The 21,605-nt window shown below is 31.0% G+C and overlaps 2 protein-coding genes across 2 annotated transcripts; one reads left to right on the top strand and one right to left on the bottom strand.

Moving 5' to 3' along the window:
• Positions 1-6,087: 6,087 nt before the first annotated feature.
• On the top strand, positions 6,088-15,633 carry LOC114316058 (putative pumilio homolog 8, chloroplastic). The gene is made up of 6 exons (XM_028262714.2): positions 6,088-7,268; positions 8,671-8,833; positions 12,639-12,671; positions 12,756-12,919; positions 14,042-14,300; positions 15,196-15,633. The coding sequence occupies exons 1-6, from the start codon at positions 6,088-6,090 to the stop codon at positions 15,310-15,312; spliced, it is 1,917 nt and encodes a 638-aa protein (XP_028118515.2). The 3' UTR covers positions 15,313-15,633.
• Positions 15,634-16,869: 1,236 nt separating this feature from the next.
• Positions 16,870-20,609, bottom strand: LOC114316029 (thioredoxin domain-containing protein 9 homolog). The gene is given in 5 exon segments (XM_082914074.1): positions 16,870-17,258; positions 17,381-17,539; positions 18,482-18,757; positions 18,894-18,942; positions 20,497-20,609. Coding segments are annotated over 4 exon segments (639 nt in total). The 5' UTR covers positions 18,918-18,942; positions 20,497-20,609; the 3' UTR covers positions 16,870-17,078.
• Positions 20,610-21,605: the final 996 nt, after the last annotated feature.

Genomic DNA, 21,605 nt, shown 5'->3' with positions numbered 1-21,605 from the left:
CGGGAATGAATTTTTTTAGCGACTAAAATATAATTAGTAGCCAAAACTATACAATTGACGACTAAAAAATAGATTTAGTCGCCAAAAGTGATCTAATTTTTTTTTTAGTAAATAATTTATTTTTTACATAAATTATATTGAATAAAAATAATTATTTTTATATATATAGCTAGATATTAATACGGGTCAATATAGTATATAAATAATATATGTTACATATATATTTATGTGGTGTTGTAGTGACATAGTGGAGAGAGTGTGTGGGTAAAGGTTTAGAATGTGGGAGAGGTTGGTGGTTCAAATCTCAAAAAAAACAAAAAAGTTGGTTTTTTTTTTTTTTTTTTTTACGGAAGCACTTTTGGTGACTAAAATTTTATTAGTCACTAAATGTGTGATTTTAAAAAATGTAAATCACTATTGGTAACTAAATCGTTGGTCGCTAAAGAGCTATTTTTTGCCGACTAAAAAAATTTTAGTCGCCAATACGTCCGGCAACCATATATACGCGACAAAACGGGCAACTAAAAAAATCAGTCGCTGAAAGTAAAAACTCGACTTTCGGCGACTAAAAACATTTTAGTCGCCAAAGGTACTTTTTCTTGTAGTGAGTGGAATATGAGCATTCTCCAAACTCATAATATTAAATTCTTATGGATTCTCTCTCCTACGTGTCACTTCTTAAGTCTCTCCTCCCACTTTTCCTAATTTTTAATCATTTGTCAATTATCTAAATCTCAAAAGCCAAAAAGATTATATATATTTAAATAAAATATAAAAAAAATAAATAAAAAGATAATTATTCAAATTTCAACCACAAATCTATCCTATCCTATATCTATCCTATCTATCCTATCTATATAAGCAAATGTAGTGGAATATGAAAATTCTCCAAACTCTTAATATTAAATTCTTATGAATTCTCTCTCTTACGTGTCACTTCTTAAAGTCTCTCCTCACACTTTTCCTAATTTTTAATCATTTGTCAATTATCTAAATCTAAAAAGCCAAAAAGATTATATATATTTAAATAAAATATAAAAAAATAAAATAAAAAGATAACTATTCAAATTTCAACCACAAATCTACCCTATCTATCCTATCCTATCCTATCCTATCATATATATATATATATAGACCTATCTATCTATCTATACTATACTATATATATAATAGAATGTAGTGTTGTTCCAAAAGCTTTCAAAATACCGTTCTAAAATTCTCATAAATTTGAAAAATATGTGGCAACTCTCTTTTGAGTTTATGGCTCTTTTCCTTCCCTCTTAAAGATTTTCATAACAATAAAAACTCCCACCCTTCCACCTTTCTTTCCTATCCTACGTTTCTTCCCTACCCTCAACGACTTTCACTCCCACTCTCCCACTATCCACAACTCCTATCCATAAAAAGTTGTCAACAAAAAAAAAAAAACAAAACCTATCCATAAAAAACTGTTACTCTCCTACCTCAAACAAATCTCTCCTACCCTCAAACATTTTCAGTCTCGTGGCAACTCTCTTTTGAGTTTATGGCTCTTTTCCTTCCCTCTCAAAGACTTTCATAACAATAAAAACTCCTACCCTTCCACCTTTCTTTCCTGCCCTACGTTTCTTCCCTACCCTCAAAGACTTTCACTCCCACTCTCCCACTATCCACAACTCCTATCCATAAAAAGCTGTCATCAAAAAAAAAAAACAAAAAACAAAACCTATCCATAAAAAGCTGTTACTCTCCTACCTCAAACAAATCTCTCATACCCTCAAACACTTTCAGTCCCGTGGCAACTCTCTTTTGAGTTTATGGCTCTTTTCCTTCTCTCTCAAGGACTTTCATAACAATAAAAACTCCTACCCTTCCACATTTCTTTCCTGCCCTATGTTTCTTCCCTACCCTCAAAGACTTTCACTCCCACTCTTCCATTATCCACAACTCCTATCCATAAAAAGGTGTCAACAAAAAAAAAAAAAAAAACAAAACCTATCCATAAAAAGCTGTTACTCTCCTACATCAAACAAATCTCTTACCCTCAAACACTTTCAGTCCCACTCTCCCACTATCCTACACCAGATAGATATAAAAAATAAAAATAAAAACCCACCCATCTATCCATATCTCCTTAAACCATTACTTCTAACAATCCACTACTACAAATACATGTACTTCATCAACAACGCCACTAGTCAGCAGTTCACCATCGAATGCAACTCTCGGTTTTTCTTTTTCTTTTGCTTTAATAATTTATTTTTTGTTCCAAGCATTTGAGATTTTGTATTTTGACTACAAAGATTGTAGAAAATTGTAATGTCCATGTCTCTGTTTTTCTTTTTGTTTTGCTCTAATAATTTGTAGTATATTGTGTCCTTGAGGATATTCTGAGAGTGTTTGTTCCACCAATTTTGAATTCCAATATTCTCTCTGGTTCTATATCTCTCTCCCTCATCTCCATTGAAGAATCCTATAAACACAAATCTCTCTCCTCTGCCTCACTCCATACAGCTTAATTAAGTGCACATGGCTATTGTTTATGAGTGCAATAAACATGTCTTTGTTTCTCTTTTTCTTATGCTCTGAAAATTATAGTGCCCATGTCTCTGTTTTTCTTTTTCTTTTGCTCTAATAATTTTTTTTTTCAACTATTTGTAATTTTGTATTTTCATTATAAAGATTGTAGAAAAAGCAAGTGTAATTTACCCATAACTTTACGTGCAGGCATAGGCAGATCAGTCTAAGAAATCCAGCTGCACTTACGGTTAAAAAATTACAAGCTTAGAATAACATGTACATGGGCTACTGAAGTTGCAGATTTTGAAACCACAAATCTTTCAAGTTTTAAGAGAATTTCAGCTCAAACAACTTTCAAGCCCAATTCTGCAAATTCAGTATGTTTCTTCTCATTAATGGTGTACTTTTATTATTGAAATACCTTGAATACACTTGCACAAAGACACATTTTTGTATTTATTGAGAAAAGTATGGGTTTGATTTGCATTAGGAATTTAAATAGTATTCATATATATTCGATTTTTAGCAGATTGTAATTTAAATTGTGTTCATATAAATTCCTTTTGTTGCAGTATTGTTATTTTTTTTTTTTTTTTTTTTTTTGACATGTCTTAGTTTGAGATATGGTAGGAAATGGTTTATAACGGTACCGCTGTGGATGATACTATGAATGTTCCAATCAAAATATAATCTTTCATGTTTTATTTTGTTTTACAAAATCTAAAATTTATATGTACATACTTGGTTTAAAAATTGGAAATATTATGTTTTGAAATGAAAATTCTAGCATATTAGACATGATTTCAATTCTTTTGTTTTTCTTTATAGTTTTTAATTTAAGATTAAAATTTAATTATTTTCATTACTTCTTTAATTTCTTAGATTGCAAGAATCTGTTAAATTTAATACTATATTTTGTTTATGATTTTAGTGGATAAATAATTCAATAAAAAATAAAGTTTAAGATGGTTAAAAGTATATTTTGATAGGTATTTGTAGTGTTCCACCAATAAGATAATGCAAGTTTACCATTATATTAACAATACATGTTAGTTTTATTTTTATTTTATGCTATGAAAATAAAATCAATAATTTTACACATAATACAACTAAATTTATTTTGGGTGGAGTAAGGGGAAATTAATTAATTTTATGTATATTATAAAATCATAATAGGTATTAAGTTATTTGTGCATTAAACTCATAATTTTTTTTTAATTTTTTTTTTATAATTTTACATAACTTTTAAATTTACAAATAATACTCTATTTGGTTTAGAGATTTCAAAAACAGTTTTTTGAGTTTTCAATTCGTATTTTTATATTTTTAGTGATTTTTAAAATATTTTTATTTTTATTTTTTAGATCCACTTAATCTTGATATACTTAAAAGGTATAAAATTTGTACAAAAATCTTTAAAAGATTTATTGAATACAACAAAATACAAAAATGTATTGAATTTTCTTATTTTTGATTTTTTTTTTTTTTGCATTTGGTGAATTTAAAAAAAATTACATAAATATTATACTTTTTAAGTGTACCTGGATTAGGTATATCTAGAGAAATTTACAAAAACTACGTAAAATGTTAATTACTGAAAAATATAAACTTAGGCTGCGTTTGGTTGAATTTTGTAAATATAATTTGAGAGTATGAGTTGTATTTTGAGTTTGTAAGTTTTAGAATTATGATTTGAGTGTGGAAAATTTGTTTGGTGAAGAGTTTTGAAAAAAGTTTTGATTTGAGTGGAGAATTTTTGATGTGATATGATATTTGATATAAAAACTTACAACTCATAATCAAACATACAACTCAAAATTATATTAAAACACATAAAAAAAATTTTAAAATTCGAAAAATAATTTTTTTGAATATATAAAAATTAACATACATAAATTGTAAAAAAAATAAATAAAAAAAAATTGCATTGTTCTGGTCAACCAGCTGGTCAACCGGTGGGACGATCGGTTAGGCAAAATTTGAAAAAAAAATTCCGAAAATCGCGCCTGTCCCAGTGTTTTGTGCAGAGTTTTGGAAACGTGTTTTGAGAACTCTAACCAAACATCGTACTTGAATGACAGTGTAGAATCGTGATTGCAAAACACAACCAAACATAGCCTTAATTTTCTAAAATGTGAGTTAAATCAAAAGTTTTATATAAGAGAAACAAAATGATATATAAAAAAAAACGAGTATAATATATATAAACAAAAAATATTTATTCTGTGTATAGCACGTGATGAACGCTAGTATACATATATATATATATATATATATATATGATGACTTGGTCAACAAAAAAAAGAAGAAGATAGATTACACTTTTGCTTGCTTAAAATATTATTCAATATTTGTTTTGGCCGTTAAACTTTTAATATTTTAAAATTTAATTATTAATTTTTTATTAGTGTGATCCCGTTAGCAACTATTGTTCATTCTTTTAATAGAAAATCGGCACCTAATTTTAAAACATTTTCACTTTAACCCTTTAAATATTACATGTAATTTTTTTCACTTTAATTAACGCCTCATTACATTTTTTCATTTTATGATGCAAATAACCTTAGAGAATTTAGACTAAGTTTGGCATGATTGAAAAAAGATAAAAAGTCAAAAAGTCACTATCCTATTTAAGCCACATCATCTTATTTAAGTCGCATCACCTCTCTAACACATCACTTCAAATCCAACCCATATTTCATAAAAAGTCAAAAAGTGCACTTATTCAGTGTAATGACACTATCACGAAATGACCTACAACATCACAATTCGTTAGGCCTTGGGCCGGTAGCCGGTCTTGATAATCTTAAAAAGATTATCATCATTAAGTACTCTTAAATATCTTTGCGCTCTGTTCCAATTGATATCTATTATTGCCAGACAGGCACTGACTAATAATTTTAATAAGCGCCCCACATGGCGTTATTCTTGGACTATTTAATAATTTTCCAAAAATTTAAAATTCCCTTAAAAAAAAGTTCAATAATCTAATAATCAAAAAATAAAATTATTAAAATGAGAATTAAATAATATCTTAGGAGTACAAAATGTAGTTTATCACCAAAAAAATAAAAAAAAAAAATACAAGGAGGGAAGTGTAATCCACGCGTTTTAGATATAGGTGGGACTGAACTACTAAAAATTATCGAAATCGCCGTGAAATATGCGCATGCATGAAGAAAGATATCCATATACGTTGAAACGCATCTTGATGTATTTTTCTCTCTCTATATCTATATCTTTCGGCTATCGTAAAAACCCTAATAAGAAGGGAAGAGCTTTCCTATTTACATGCAAACTCTCTCTCTCTCTCTCTCTCTCTCTCTCTCCATAATCTCCATCTTCTCTCTCTAAAATCCTTCATTGGAATATATAGAGTTTGTAAACTCTCCTCCTAAAACCTGTGCCCCCGAAAGAGCAACCGACCACAGAGTTATATATACCAAAAAGCTCTCTCTTTTTTTTTTAAAAACCCACTTTAAAACCCTAGCTTACCCATCTCTTTTCTCTCTCCACCATCAACAAACAAACCCTTTTGTTTTCTTCCTCTCTCTCTAATCAATTCAATTTGTTTCAGTTACGAATACAATGGAGAACAACAGAGAGGACAGAGAAGAAGATGATCTTGAATGGTTCATCGTCAACAACAATCAGCCGGTCTCTTCTTCCTCTTCATCAACGCCTCTGCCGCCGCCACAAAACCATCAGTTTGATTTTCCGGCGAGTTTTCCGGCGAACTTTGCTTTACAGGAAAACCCTCCTCGCAGAGAATCAGTGCCGGAAAACCACCCTTTTCAGCTTTCTCAGCCTGAATTCAGCCCTTATCATCAGATCAACATGCCGAGAGTAAACCCTAGCTTTCTTGAACTTGATACCATTTATCATCCTAGGACTCTTCTTGAAATCGATTTCAATCGGCTCAATCTATCAACCCCTTCTCGTCACTCCCCGGTCCCTAACGGTCTTTCGCCTGTATCCGATGTGAATTTGCAGAGGCTAAGAGTTGAGTCTGCGGTGAGAGGACAGAATGGTATGTATACCTTTGGAGCTTATCCTGGTGAGGAGAGTTTAGAATCTTTCGGTTTGCACAATTTGAATTCCAATTCTGTATCTGAAAACTATCAGAATCAGTATCAGAATCAGTACAATCAGGAACAAAGCGAAAGGCAAAATCTTGTTCTGGGAACGAATCGATACCTACCAACAACAACAACAACAACCGGTGCTTATACGATTCAAAATGGGTTTCGATCGGATTACAACATGGGTTATGGTAGAGCATCGAGTTCGAATGAAATCGGAGGCTATGGAAGCTATGGAAGTTCAAGTTTTAATGGGATCGGAGGCTATGCAGGCTATTTAGGCTCGAGTTCAATTGGGATCGGAGGTTTAGGAGGATCCAGTTCAAATGGAAATGGGTATAGGGCTGAGGCCAATCCTTATTATGATAGTAATCTTCTTCAACAGTCGAGGCAGCGATTGAACTTGGTGTCGTTGGAGGAATTGAGAGGGAGGATAGTGTTGGCGGCGATGGATCAAAGAGGGTGTAGGTTTTTGCAGAAGAAGTTTGAGGCAAGGAATCCTGAAGAGATTGAGATGATTTTTTCAGAGGTGAAAGATCATGTGAGGGAGTTGATGGTGCATCAGTTTGGCAACTATTTTATTCAGAAGTTTTTTGAGGTTTGCAGCCAAGAACAGATCACCCAAATGCTTCTTTTGGTGGTCAGTGATGAGCGTCAACTCATAAATATTTGTGGTGATATGCATGGGTATATATGTGCCTACCCCTCTTTCTCTCTCTCTCTCTCTCTCTCTATATATATATATATATATTTCTTGCTTTTGATTTGAATATGTATTGTTAAAAATGGCTTAGATAGGGTTGCTTGCTTCTTTTAACACTTTTCTTTTTAAAAAAAATTATTTGATTTGAGGTATAGAGGCACTAGACTTGAAACTAATTGGTATGTGAAATTTTAAGTACAATTTATTTAGAAAAATGAGAACTCTCTCTATGTGAAAAGTTGTGTCTGATTTTGTAAATGAATTTGATGCACTTAAAAAATTGGTTAAAGTGTAAAAATCCTCTAATTGTTTCAAATAAATTTTATAAAAAATGTATTTAAAGGATAAAATGCTTTACATTGGTGGATGAATATGGTTAGTCCTCAATTTTTTTGATTTTGATTTGATGGAACATGGTTTACATGGTGGATGTTTGGCTTCTTTTATCACTTTTTAAAAAATTTGTTTAGTTGGACTAATGTTAAATTTTGAGTGCACTGAATCCATTAGCAAAACCAATTAGTTTGCTAAACATGTTTTTAGAAAAATGACTTTAAATTAATTGCTAAGAGAAATTCTAAGTACAGTGAATTCATCCACAAAACACTATGGATTCAGCGCACATATCAGAATTGGTTTGCTAAACATGTCTTTGAAAAATGAAATGGACTATGCTTTCACTTAGTTTGATAAAACAGTTTCAAGGTCCTCTAATTATTTGCAGTTTATAACTTGAGTTATTTTTTAAGTTCAGTTTTAGCTTGTTAGTATTTTAAAAAAAAAAAATTGAGTCAACATAGTTTACTTCTTTACTTCTTAGGCCTCTAAAAAATTTGATTTTTTTGGGTGGCTTTTATAAGCTTTTCATAAAATTTGACTTCTCTTTGTTTGCAGTGAACCTTTTTTTTTTTTTTTTTTTTTGGTGCTTTTCTTTTAATTTTTAGGGTCTAATAAATCTGTGTTGGCTCAGTTTTTAGAATTTTTTTCCTTTTTTTTTTTTTGAAAAATTAGAAATTTGTCTGATAAAAATAAACATAAAAAATTATTTTTGTCTCAAAAAGAGAAAATCATTTGAAAATAATGAGTATGTTTAATTTTTTTCAATTTTTCTCTCCAGATTAGTTTATGAAATTTTTCAAGAACAAATTTTGAATTCTCAACCAAATATTAAATTTCATCTAATTTTTTATTTATACTAAAAATGAAAAAATAAATAAATAAATAAATAAAAGCTTTTAAAAAAAAGGGTTTATAAGGTGGTGTCAAATGAAGTCTGAATAAATTTTATTAAAAGTGTACAGAAGTTGAAGAGCCTTGTTTGGTTGAACAACAGTTTTTCATTATTATTATTATTATTATTTGTTAATCTGTTCAACCATGTTGCAGCACTCGAGCAATGCAGAAACTGTTAAATTATCTCATAACTGGAGAGCAAAAGTCGATAATTATATCGGTTCTGAGGCGCATCACAGCAACCTTGACCAAGAGTCTGAATGGTCACCATGTCATTCAACATTGCTTGAAATTCTTCTCCAGTGAGGAAATCAAGGTATGTCCTCCAAACACTCCCATAAAAACATGCATTTTTTGCAATGTTGATGAACTTGTTCCATGCTATAAGTATATATATTTTTTTATTTATTTATTTTCTAGTCATTGTTGACACGTGATACATGTGTGAATATTATTGTTTAGTTTTGATTGATTTCTGAAAATTATTTTTTTTTTATCTTTTGCATTTTTTTAGTGAATTTTTTTAATATTTTAAATAAATATTTTATTTTACAGATGCACTTAAAAAATAAAATATTTATGAAAAATATTTCAAAAATTCAATAAATATATAAGAATCCGAAAATGTACTGAATTTTTATATTTGATGATTTTTTTAAAGATTTTTTCATAAATTTATAATTTTTAAGTGTATCTAAATTAAGTGCATTTAAAAAATTCTTAAAATATTAAAAATTTTTGTCTAAAAATAAAAAATATATATAAAAAATAAAAAAACTCAATTTTCTAAAGCCAAAATCTTTCAAAGTTTTGAGTAACTAGCCATGCCTCTGTTTCTTCTCCCATCACTTGGTAGTTTTTTGATCGGATGATTGTTCGGTAGTTCAGAATTACGGTCATATGGGGCTCCATGATAAAAAAAAATAAAAATAAAAAAATAAAAAATTAAGATTTTAAAAATTAAAATTTAGGGACAAAATTATTTTTTAGAAACTAAATATTTTTAGTTACGAAAATTAGACATTAGTGATGAATTATTATTCTTTTGGGTCTAAATTTTTTGTTTCAAAAAATAAATCATTCTAAGACCAAATTATTTTGTCCCTAAAAGTCTATTTATTAGTGACATTTTTTAAATTTTGTCGCTAAAAGGCTTGTTTTTGATTTTTCGAGACTACGTTTTAGCAACTATCCTCATGACGATAGAAATTGATCCCTAAATTTATTTTGTAACAAAATTTTTATTTTTAAAAACCAAAACATTTGGTCTCTAAAACTCTTATATTTTGTAGTACTTTATGTTAGTGTGATTGGTGAAAAAAAATGAAGTATTAATTGTTTTATTGAATGATTGAAAAATATGAATGAACATAATAAATGGTGATTGGTGAGAAAGTATGACCATATACTACTCCAAACCTATTGTATAATTTTCCTATTTGATTAGGCATTAGGGTGGTTTAAGTATGTGAAACATGTTACATAACTAGGTTCATGTGAAATGTGGTGTTGACATTGTATAATAGTATAAGTTATTTAATTTATTTGGTCTCGAATATAACTAATCTCCTAATATTTTTCAAATTAGTTACTCTAAGAATGTGTTTGGATTTTAAATATGTGGAGGAAAAAGAAAAAAAAAAAAGGATTTTTGTGACGTCTTACACGTTTTTTTATCTAATTTTTTCCTAACCAAATGCATAACATTATCACAAAAATGAATAACTTCATTTTTAAATCACAAATTGTGTGCTATCACTTCTTTAATTTTTGAGGCTATTATGCTCTATTTGGTTGATTGGAATGAGATAGAATGGTAATTCCTTGTTCTTTCTTATAGAATGATCATTCCTTTAAAATAGTGAAAGATGATTTTATTTGTAATACATGATCATTATTTTTTTAGTTTAATCAAATATGAAAATAAATATTTTAATAGAATGATCATTCCATTCTATTCCATTTCAATGAACCAAATACTATTTTAGATTAAGGGTGAAAAGTTGATGTTATATGCTCAAGTGCATGCGTTGCTTTTATGATACATATATATCTCTTTTTGTATGGTTTTGGTTGGTTTGGGAACTTTTACTTTTCGCTAAAAAGTTAAAAGGTTATCATGAATTGTTATATTATTTTTTTTATTTTTTTACATATTTTTTTTAAAAAAATTATTAAAATAATCTGTTACCAAATTATTGAATAATTCAATATAATTCATATCTTTTAATTTTTATGGCAAAAATAAACTTTTAGTAATTCTCACTCTAATAAATTATAGAAATTAAAATGTATATATATATATATATATATTTGTCTCATATGCATGTCTCCTTTAGTCCACGATGGTATCCTTAACTCACTTGGTTAACAAACTGTTTGTCAGGAACAATAGACAATTTCGACTTTACCCATATTCCCTAGCTTTATTATTTAGATGGTGTTGGACAACTTAGGCCCATGTTCATGTTCCCCAGCTTTATTATTTAGATGGTGTTGGACAACTTAGGCTTCTTCTGAGAAGATAAGTAAGCTTATTGATTTATTTAGGTTACATAATTTCTCTATTTTTTTACATATTTTTTTATAATAAGTTAGTAAATCAAAAAAAAAAATTACTTTTCAAAATAGATCTTAATATATATATATATATATATGTATGAGGATGAGTGAATGAGAAAATTCAAGTTAGGTTTTGAGTTTGTTATATATCTTCTTGTTAACCAAAAATAAAAATAGAAGAAAGAGTTAAAAGATTCACTTTCAGAGGGGGGGAGGTTTCCAATTAGTTTTCATTGAGGAGAATTCTCACAGATAATTTTTTTTGCACACTTCTTTCATTAATAGACACTGTTTATATGCAGGGAAACTATAACTAACTAAACTCATGTTCCTATAAAGTAGGTCCACTATTTCATGACCCTATCCCTACCAGTAATTAATATCTAATAACTAATAAAATTAAATATATGATATTTTTAATAAAATGACATATGTAATAGCGTTAATGTCTTCTTATTTGCATTTGTTCTTTGTTTGCATTTTGTTTTTTTCCACGTATGAATGATATATAGATGGAGTTGCACAGAATAAAGAGGTTGAACAGTTTGATATATTTTTTTATAAATTAAAATTTGAGGTGTTGATCTAAGCATATTGATATTGTGCAAATTCAAATAAAACACAAGGAGCTCTCCATTACCTTATTTGCTCACTTAAAAATTTAATTGCTTTTTTTTTTTTTTTTTTTTAATGTGTTTGAAGTTTTAAGAGAGTGAAAATGATTATTTTAAAAATAGGTAAATTATATAAGTGGTTTTTGTAGTTTATAATTTATCTCGTGTCAATTTTATTTTTGTAATTTTAATTGTATAATTTTTATTTTTAATTTTCATATTGTGTTAATTTAATTAAATCGATAACACTTATTTAAAAGTTAGGCTGAAATAAAATACAAAATAATTTATTCACTCCCCTCAAAATGATTGAGAGATTAGCAACCAATTTGAAAAGGAGCTTCTATTTGTGCACCACTCTTTCTCCAATTCACAACATTTGATCCATTTGTATATCAAATACCCAGTCTAGTTGTTGATATTAGAATAATTGATTTTTGTTCGATACTTAGTATCTAAATAGAAAATCAAAATGATATGAAGTTAGATATTTTAAGGTGTGCAAATAGAATATTTCAATTTGACACATGAGACAGATTAAAGACACTACATGTATAATTTGTCCTTTATAAATTTTCAATTACACAAATCAAGCATTACCACAAATCCCATTGTCGTCTTTATCAAATCACTTACAATCATTGGATTATGTTAGAATATCAAAGTATGGAAACCTCAAGACATAATGTAATGGCTCTAAGATTTTAAGACATAGTGGATTGAGAAATTTGGGACAAAGAATCCCACCAGTGGATTATATTAGAATCTCAAAGTATAAAAATCTCGAGATATAATTCATTAACTGTGAATATTTTAGGGTAGAATGGACCGAGAAATTTGGGACATAGGATTATGTGTCGTCTGCACTAGTTACAATCTACAACTATGAATTCATGGTTGAAAATGTGGCTATTTAAACATATTATTTGTATATGGAATTCATAGTTCTCACTAGCAGAGCTTTCAACAGTTTCACAAGTGAGAACATATACTTCTCTTTAGTTGATGTTATTAATACCCCCTTTGTGAATCTTTTAAATGTGTTTTTTTTTTCCCACACAGCACCTTTTGACTGTGGTAGCCGATAACTGTCTTGAAATTGCGACTGACAAAAGCGGGTGCTGTGTTCTGCAACAATGTGTGTTACATGCTGAGGGAGAACCCAGGGAGCGTCTCCTGGCTGAAATCACCGGAAATGCCTTGATCCTAGCTGAACATCCTTATGGGTTTGTCTCTCTCTTTCCCCCTTTTTGAATCATCTTGTTGCTAGCAAAAAAATGCTTTGAATTAGAAGTTAGAACTCTTGCCAGGAAAGTAGTCAACATGCTAGACTATTTTTTTTCCCCAGGAAAGTGTTCAAAGTGCTAATTTGGCAACATTGCATCCACCAGGGCACATTGCTGCCACATTGCATTTTGGACACTTTCTTAATGAATTTTTTCTGAGCTTGTAGCATTGCCGTGTCAAGTATATTGGTTATGGCTTTGTTTCCACCATATCCTACACAATATTGTGGAGAAGAGTGTTCGGAATGCTATGCTAGTAGCATTGCATTCATTCTAGCACAGTGTTGCCACACTGCGTTCTGGGTTTGTAGCATTACTGTGTGAAGTATATTGATACTTCCTAACTATGGCTTTGTTTCCACCATAGACTAAGGATATTGTGGGGAAGAAAAATTTTACATATCTAAAGAAAATTCAAGTGATCAGAATGCTATGCTGGCAATACTACATAGTGTGTACATTCATTCTGGCACAATGCTGTCACATTGGCGTTTTTTGAACACTTTTCTGTGAAATTTTTCTAAGTCTATAGCATTACTATGAGAAGAATGACGATATTTCTTAACTATTGCTTGTTCCCTATACTATATCATCATAATTAGAAGGGTTTTTTTTATAAGGCCTCTTATTTTTTGCTTAATTACCATCATCGTGTATGTGTCAATAACTTGAGGGAGACTAGTTTCCTTCCCCAAAACGCCAACCATGAGAGAAGAGATACGTTCTGAAATAATCACAGTTCGAAGGTTTGGTTGTGTTTTTGTTTGCTTCTTTTTTGTTCTTCATTTTCAAAACACCCATTGTTTTCATTTTGGGGGGAATTTTTTTCAAAAATTCAAAAATTACTTTGGTTTTTCCTAAAAATGTACTTCCTAAAAAGCATGTAGTTTTCAGAAGATTTCCTCGAAAATAGTTTTCGAGAATAGTTCACAAAACAACTTTTTGTGTTTTCCAAAAAATATAAATAGAAAACAGAAAACAAAAACACAAACAACCACACCTAGTGTGACTTGAACAATCTTTTTCTTCAATTCTTTAATGAAAGTTTTTTTCTGTTTTCAGAAACTATGTTGTGCAGTATATGCTGGGATTGAGGATACCAGAGGTTACGGCAGGCATATTGGCACAGCTTGTGGGGAGTCATGTCTCTCTCGCCATGAACAAATATGGGAGCAATGTGGTGGAGAAATGTCTGAGAGAGGCTGGAGAAGATCAGGTGTCACGAATTATCAGAGAGATTGTTAGCAGCCAGAATTTCTTGATGGTGCTTCAGGATCCTTATGGCAACTATGTGGCTCAATCTGCTTTGGCGATATCAAAGGTTTGATCATCTCTACACTATGCTTGCCCAGAATTTAGTTATCTGAAACTGGTGCATCATCTAGGATATTTATCCAAGTAAAACCAGTTCAATTATGCTGAATTTGTTTAGCAGCGTTGTAGACATTTGTGGCATTTGGTATGACGGGAAATAAAAGTCAACAGAAAATGTTTTATGAGGTCAACAGAAGAAACTTAATTAGGTGGAAATATTTTTCACTTTGAAAAGGCAAAAAACATTATTCATACTAAAATCTTACCAACGCGACCACACTACCATTGCAGCCACCATCACAACTTCCTCCATCCCACCGCTATCACTCCACCATCTCCACTACCTCCACCACTACCCCAACACCAACACCACTAATACAACCACTAGTACATTAATTTCAAGGTCTCAACCAAACATAAGAATACATTTTCTGGAGGAAAAAAAAATTGTCGAAAATGTTTTCTGCTGAAACAAATGGAGCATTACTGTTCTGAAATTTTCATATGCCTTTAAGATCACTTTCTCAAATTTGGAATATATTGAAGAGATGTGTTATGTTATGTGCACAAAACACCCTTGCCTCTGTTCTGTGCACGTAATTTATGTATATACACGTGTATTGAAACTTCTTACTGTCAATGAAACATTAAACTTTTCTCTATTGCAATTAGGTAGAATATTGAGCAAAATCTTGAAATATTGAAAGTTTCTATGAAGCTCAAAATTGAATTGAGAAAACAAGCATAAAATTTTCATCAAAATATATACAAAATCATGATCTTTGATTTGTTTCTCGACTTTGATTCTGATGGAATATATTTAACTTTATTTTTTTCTTTAATCCTCAACTTTACTAGTTTTCTGCTTCTTGCTCTCTGTTCTGACCCATGGCAAAATGTAGGGAGCTCTTCGCCACACCATGGTTAGCCTCATTCAGATGCATTACCCATTCCTCCATAGCCATCCCCATGGGAAGAGGGTCCTGGCACGTACCCGAGGCAGCAAGCAGCGCATATAAGCGATGTTAAAGGTAATTATTAGATTGTCAGTTCGATTTGATGGAATAACTGTCAACTGTTTCGGCCTTGTTCTAAGGTAGTCAGTTGTGTGTAGTTTAGTTTAGTTTCGAATCGCTAGGGGAAATAATTGTGTGTGTGTTGAAAAGTATGATCTGCTCTGATGCAGGCTCCTTCTAGGTTGAAATTGTTTGTTTGTGGAGCAGATTGTAAGAATAATAAGTTAGTGTTTGTTGTGGTCTTCGTGCTGTTGGTTGTTATACATTAATAACTCTTGGATTTTTAGAGTACAATAATAGTAGTTTGATTAGACAGTGTTTGTGAAAGTGATTTTGTTCCCAGTTTCTGCTTTTATGTTTTCTCCATGTTTTGGAAGTGATGTTGTTATACTTTGATAAATTGCTTCCATAGTTTTTTAGTTTTCTGTTGCCTGTGTTTGGTGTGGCTTCTTTTGGAGAGGAAGAAGCACTGGCGGTGATAGTGAATAATTGAAAAGAAAAGGTGTAGCGGTTATAATCTTTGCTACCTGATTCTTGAGGACTATCTGATCTCTCTGTCTATTTCTCAATATGGATTCTGATAAATATTTGAATATTTTTAAAAATGAATAGAACTGAAGTCTAAATGAAATTGGCACTCTTTTGGAACCTTGAAAATAAGTTATTTTGACTGCTACACGGTTTTGAATAGAACTCAATTTCAAAAGTTAGCTATTGACTTGAGTGCGCCTCACGCTTACATATATGCTTAATATTACTTTAGTAACCAGCAATGTGAGATTTTGCTTCACATTGACATTTAGATCGTGCTTGAATTATAGATTTATGGAGAGAAACGAGAAGGAAAGGGGACGTACTTCTCTTTTTCTTTCCTTCAAATATTAATGAGTCAGCTAGTAAATCTACTTTTCAAGTTGTATAATGTATTTGGATCTTACACTTGTAGAGAAAAATTTATTTCACTCTTCCCAAACCCCAAAGTGAGTGAATTGCATGTAGAGATCCACAGGGCTAATAGTTTAATTGGTTAAAAAATAAAGCTCATAATGGTTATGTGTTTAAGCCCTACTAAGCCAAGAACCACCCCTTTCTCAGTCAAAATATTCACCCCCCAGTTGTGAGGGCACCTAAAACTTTTAGCTTTTACAATAGAAAAAGGAAAATCTGCTAACGATATTCTCGTGCATATAAAGAAAATAATAACAGGTGAGAAGTTAGCAATTTCCAGAGGATCTATGGCAATGCAATGGAGTTTCCTAGGAAAAAGGAGGCTCTTGCAGTTTCCATTGGAGAGTCTGCTCAATTGACCATCTGATGTGTATGGTCATATATATTTTCTGTAGTTGGTTCTATATCTGAATCATTATTGTTGCTTTCAGTCTCGTTTCATCTTGTGGGCCGAAGAACAGAAAATAAATAAATATATAAATAAAGGTGGGGAAAAGAACACACATTTTCTTCCTTCCAAATATGGGCCTTCTAAAAAATGTACAATTAGAGAAAGGAGAACAATGGCACACTAGCATAAAATCAATCAAAGCAAAAAATCAAAACCAGATGTGTAGCAAAATTCAAATTATGGTTTCGAAGTGAAATCATGAATCTTACACAATCAATGAGAATTTTGAATAAAAATTAGCATATAATAGTGCCACCTATAACAGCAGGTGAAAAACTCTCTTCAAATTCTCTGAATATAAAGAGGGAAATGCTAGCAAACTCATAGCCACTTTCCCACTAAAAATGCAAAAGACAAGAGGCAATCTACATTACTCAGAATCCAAAGAGTTTGAATTTGTGCTTTGCCAAACACTCCTCATTTTGGCACTAGATTTTGATTGATTTCGAGACGATTCACCCTCAAAAATTATAACTTGAGCTTTCGCCAACCTTTCCTCCAGTTCCTCAGTGCTGAATTCATCTGTCCCACCAAGCTCATCAAATCCCACCTAAAATGCATTAAGTATGATTTTTAATGTCAACAAAGCATCATAATTTGAAAAAAATATATCAATAAGCAAAAATGATTTAGATTCTAGTGATAGTTATCGTATCCTTCCATTCAACATGCCACATAATTGTCCACTTTGGAATTCTTTATAAGGGCAAGGGTTGGAAGTACAACAATCTTGAGCTTCTCAGCCAAGAATGGACTTTTCTCAGCATTGATTTTCACAAAGCGTGTCTCTATGTGCTGCTTTGCCAATATACTCAAGTGTCTGTCCATCACCTGCAATTAAACCCTGACCATCATTGGTTCTCTTATATTTAGAATCTGACTTTACTAGTTACTATCAGATGGCTCATAAACAGTCAACCAATCCCAAGATTCTATATAAAAAACATTAAGAAAACGTGCGAGATTATAAGGAAGTTTCCCAGGCTGCCAAATACTCTACAACTTGTCCATTCAGCTGTGAAAGTGTCTTAACATGTCCAAATTTGATTTGAAAATCACTCTTTTTCCTCTGCTAAAAAATCTATAAATTAATTCTGAGAAGAATGCATTGATAATTCTTCATCGAGAATCTATCAGAAGGGCTTAATGAACTCCAGAAATTTTTCCATGACAGTTTTCATCAAAGAACCTAACCCTGAGCATTGACAACAATCTCTATGAAGAAACAACCCCTCAAGCAGTAAGCATCAAAATCCAACCTATCAAATAAGCAATCCCCCAATACCTTTTTGGTCAAGGCAATGACTTTAAAGGTCAAAATCTATAACTATTTATCTAGTACCACCCCATAAATTCCTCACAGATATACACCTATCCATATTCTCCAACAGCTTTCAAATTGAAGCACAAGATGCTCTATTCCACAAGCCACGCCCATAAGACCCCGAATGTTAGAGACTCCCACACAACCCACAAATTCTTGACCTCCCATAGTTGTCTATGACATACTCAAATTACACTCCATATATTGTCCTTGCGATACTTAAACCCATTAGATATAGTTACACAGAAAAAGACCTTAACAGGTGTATACAAGTACACAAAATACACTTGTCTTACTTTTATGTGATAACCTGAAAAATATGTCTGTATATTGCATTGTTCAAGCAACATGTTGTCCCACTTTTCAGAAAACAAGCAGTGTCGTTTTATTTGGGTTCAAATCAACTATTCATAAACCCTAACTGAAAAATAGAAGATAGACAATTATACCTTGCAAGGTCAGTTTTCACGATAAAAATGGTAGACAACGCGCTCACTAGCTTTGACAATGGAGAAGAACTCCTTTTCTAAGGGGATCTCATAGTACTCACCATAGCCGAGGGCCAACCAATGGCTCCGCTTATCCACCATCTTCTTCATCTGTTGAAGTCTCCGCTCTCTCAGTGCTTCAATATTATCGACGTCAAGGCAATCTAGGGCTGCAATCTCCTCATCGATCTTGTCTTCAACAGCTTTGGCCACCGTCAAGACTTGCTTCTCTATAATCTGCAAATTAGACACTCAACTTGCAATGCAAATAAATGAAACAAACTTATGCACATACATGTACAACTAGAGAGAGAGAGAGAGAGAGAGAGAGAGAGAGAGAGAATCATGAATTGGGTACAATAGATCTGCATACCTCTTGAACATTTGGAGTCTCCATGGATTAATTGTAGGAGTTATCACTCCTAGCATTTCAAAACTTAAAATAAGGAGCATAAAAGAAAAGGGGCAATAGGTGTTAGAAAAATCTTCAACAACACAAGCTATTCTTTCTCCAAAGGAAAATTGTGGTCATACAAAAACAACTTGAAGTTGATAAGAATAATGTGACAATATCATTATTGTAAATAAATTTATTTTTAATGATATTTTATTTTGAAGTGAAAGGTGCATAATAAGCGATATCGTTATGTATGAAATTTATATATCAACTTTTTTTTTAATTTGTATAGCATTATTCTTCTCCAAATTCTAGCTAAAAAAGTGGTTCCCTATTAGAACATCAAAACCATAACTCTATTCAAACAAACACAATGCCCTTGAATCAATCTTCACCATGTGTATACATAAAGGAAACAGACCCAATTTATATTCCATAAAGCATTGTGGTAAGGGACTACAAACAAACCCACAACAAACTGCAACAGATGGAGGTTAAAGGATAGCAAACATTGAGCCAACACAACGAAATTCCAATATTTTTGCAAACCCAGTGCAACGAACGAAAATCATATTAACAAATTGAAAGTGAAATCAGAGAGACAGAGAGAGAATCATATTAACAAATTGAAAGTGAAATCAGAGAGAGAGAGGGTGCGTACCAGATAGGGGTGGGCAGCGGATATACCGGTCCGCCAAAACCGACCGAACCGAACCGATCCGCCGCATTTTGGACGGATGCATGATGATGAGCGGACGGTTGCGGATTGATTTTCTCCAATCCGCCAATTTGGCGGACGGATGGCGGATTTGAGATTTTTTGGCCGCAACCGAACCGCCAAACCGCCAAATCGCGAGCACCTGTAGTAATTTATAAGACTTTGTATTTTCAATTTGTTTAAATATTATGTTTGTGTTTTCAATTGAAAAAGAGTTTAAATATTTTGTTGAAAAAAAGTTTTCAACTTGAATATATTTTTGAATTGAAAAAAATAAACATATTATTCATCTATATTTTTTAGTTTTTAAATCTAACTCTAAAAATAATAAATAAAAAATATGATATATGCTGGTTGGTTTTTGTTTTCAAAAACATATGTAGATGTAACAATATAGAGACATTCAATCTCTACTACTGCTCTGTTTATGGTTTTGGTGGTTTGAATTGTTATTATATTTTAAGAATCACATATTGTAATACTTTATAGGGATGAATCATGCTGTAATTGTAATATGTGGATGAAGCATACAGTGATCGTGGTATTCTAAAGTTTCAAACTTTCTTTCTTTGGATAAGGCATACAGTGATTGTAATACTTTTTTAAGTCATTGACTGTAATACTTTTTTTTTTCTTTTCTTTTTTTAAGGAAGTGCACAAGTTGAATTATGTTGAAAATTTATAAAATTTTAAACCGCCAAACCGATTCGCATCCATCCGCCAAACCGCCAATTCGCTCAATCCACATCCGCCGGATTGGCGGACGGATGCGGATTGATTTTCTTCAATCCGCCAATCTGGCGGACGGATGGCGGATTGGAGGTTTCGTGGCCGCAACCGACCCGCGCCCACCCCTAGTACCAGAAATCACAGAAGGTGGATGATGCCGATGAAAGAGTGGGAGAGGACACTTTTTTTTTTTTTTTTTTTTGAATGGGCTGAAAATTGTTAGTGGGCTTGATTTTAGTTTTCTAAATTTAGTTTTTTTAAAGTAGATTTTTCTTCTTTTTTATTTTCTGTTTTCCGTATTATTTTATTTTTAGTGAATATTTTAAAAAAATTAAGTAATTTTTTTATTTTTTTAGATATGTATTACAAAAAATATTTTACTTTTGATCAAAATAGTAAAATATTTATGAAAAAATATTTTTAAAATTTAATAAATACACAAAAATACAAAAAAATATACTGAATTTTTATATTTTTTGATATTTAGTATATTTTTTAAAGATTTTTTTTACAAATCTTATACTTTTTAAATGTATTTATGTTAGGTGTGTCTAAAAATTAAAAAAAAAAACTTAAAATATTAAAAAAATCATTGAAAATATTAAAATACGAAAAATAAAAAATTAAAATTTTTGAAAACTGTTTTCTGAAAATCAGAACCAAATAAGTTGATTATTATTACTATTTGTTTAACAATGAAGATATTTTACATCAAAGTCAACTATTAATTTTAATGAAATTTTACAATAATTATAGATAGAATGATATTTTCATTTGATACTGGACAAAGTTACAACTTAGGGTGTTTTGGAAAGATGATAAAAAGTTAACTTTTGACTTGTTATCAAGTTTTTTGGCTTTGTTAAAAAGTGATTTGGAAAGATGATTAAAAACTGCTTTTAGCTTTTTTAGTTAATATTTATTAATGATGTCACATTGTAATAAAATGAACTATCCCACCCAATTTAGAAAATTTACATTTTCACTAATATATAACCTTAAATAATATAAAGGGTATAATTGTAATTTTATATGTAGCTTTTTTAAGAGTAATCCTATTAACACCCCATGAATTATTTTGGTCCACCCATTTCTTTGGACCCTCGCTTATAAATTTTAAAACCCGTAAAATTTCTTTCCCCCTAATTAATATCAAAATTATCCTTAAACAACCACTCATTAAATGCATACCCCCTTACACCTCCAAAAAAACCTCCATTCCAAAAAATCCTAACAAAACC

The sequence above is a fragment of the Camellia sinensis genome, chromosome 2 (genome assembly GCF_055761805.1).
Source record: "Camellia sinensis isolate YWXY chromosome 2, ASM5576180v1, whole genome shotgun sequence".
In the NCBI taxonomy this organism is placed as follows: Eukaryota; Viridiplantae; Streptophyta; class Magnoliopsida; order Ericales; family Theaceae; genus Camellia; species Camellia sinensis.
This window is presented reverse-complemented; position numbering and strand designations above follow the sequence as displayed.

What these genes read in the sequence shown, in the direction of transcription:
- LOC114316058 (XM_028262714.2), top strand. Translation starts at nt 6,088, where the DNA reads ATGGAGAACAACAGAGAGGACAGAGAAGAAGATGATCTTGAATGGTTC. An exon ending in TCTCCAGTGAGGAAATCAAG is followed by an intron (nt 8,834 to 12,638) that starts GTATGTCCTCCA and finishes TGGAATTCATAG; the next exon opens with TTCTCACTAGCAGAGCTTTC. An exon ending in AGCTTTCAACAGTTTCACAA is followed by an intron (nt 12,672 to 12,755) that starts GTGAGAACATAT and finishes TTTCCCACACAG; the next exon opens with CACCTTTTGACTGTGGTAGC.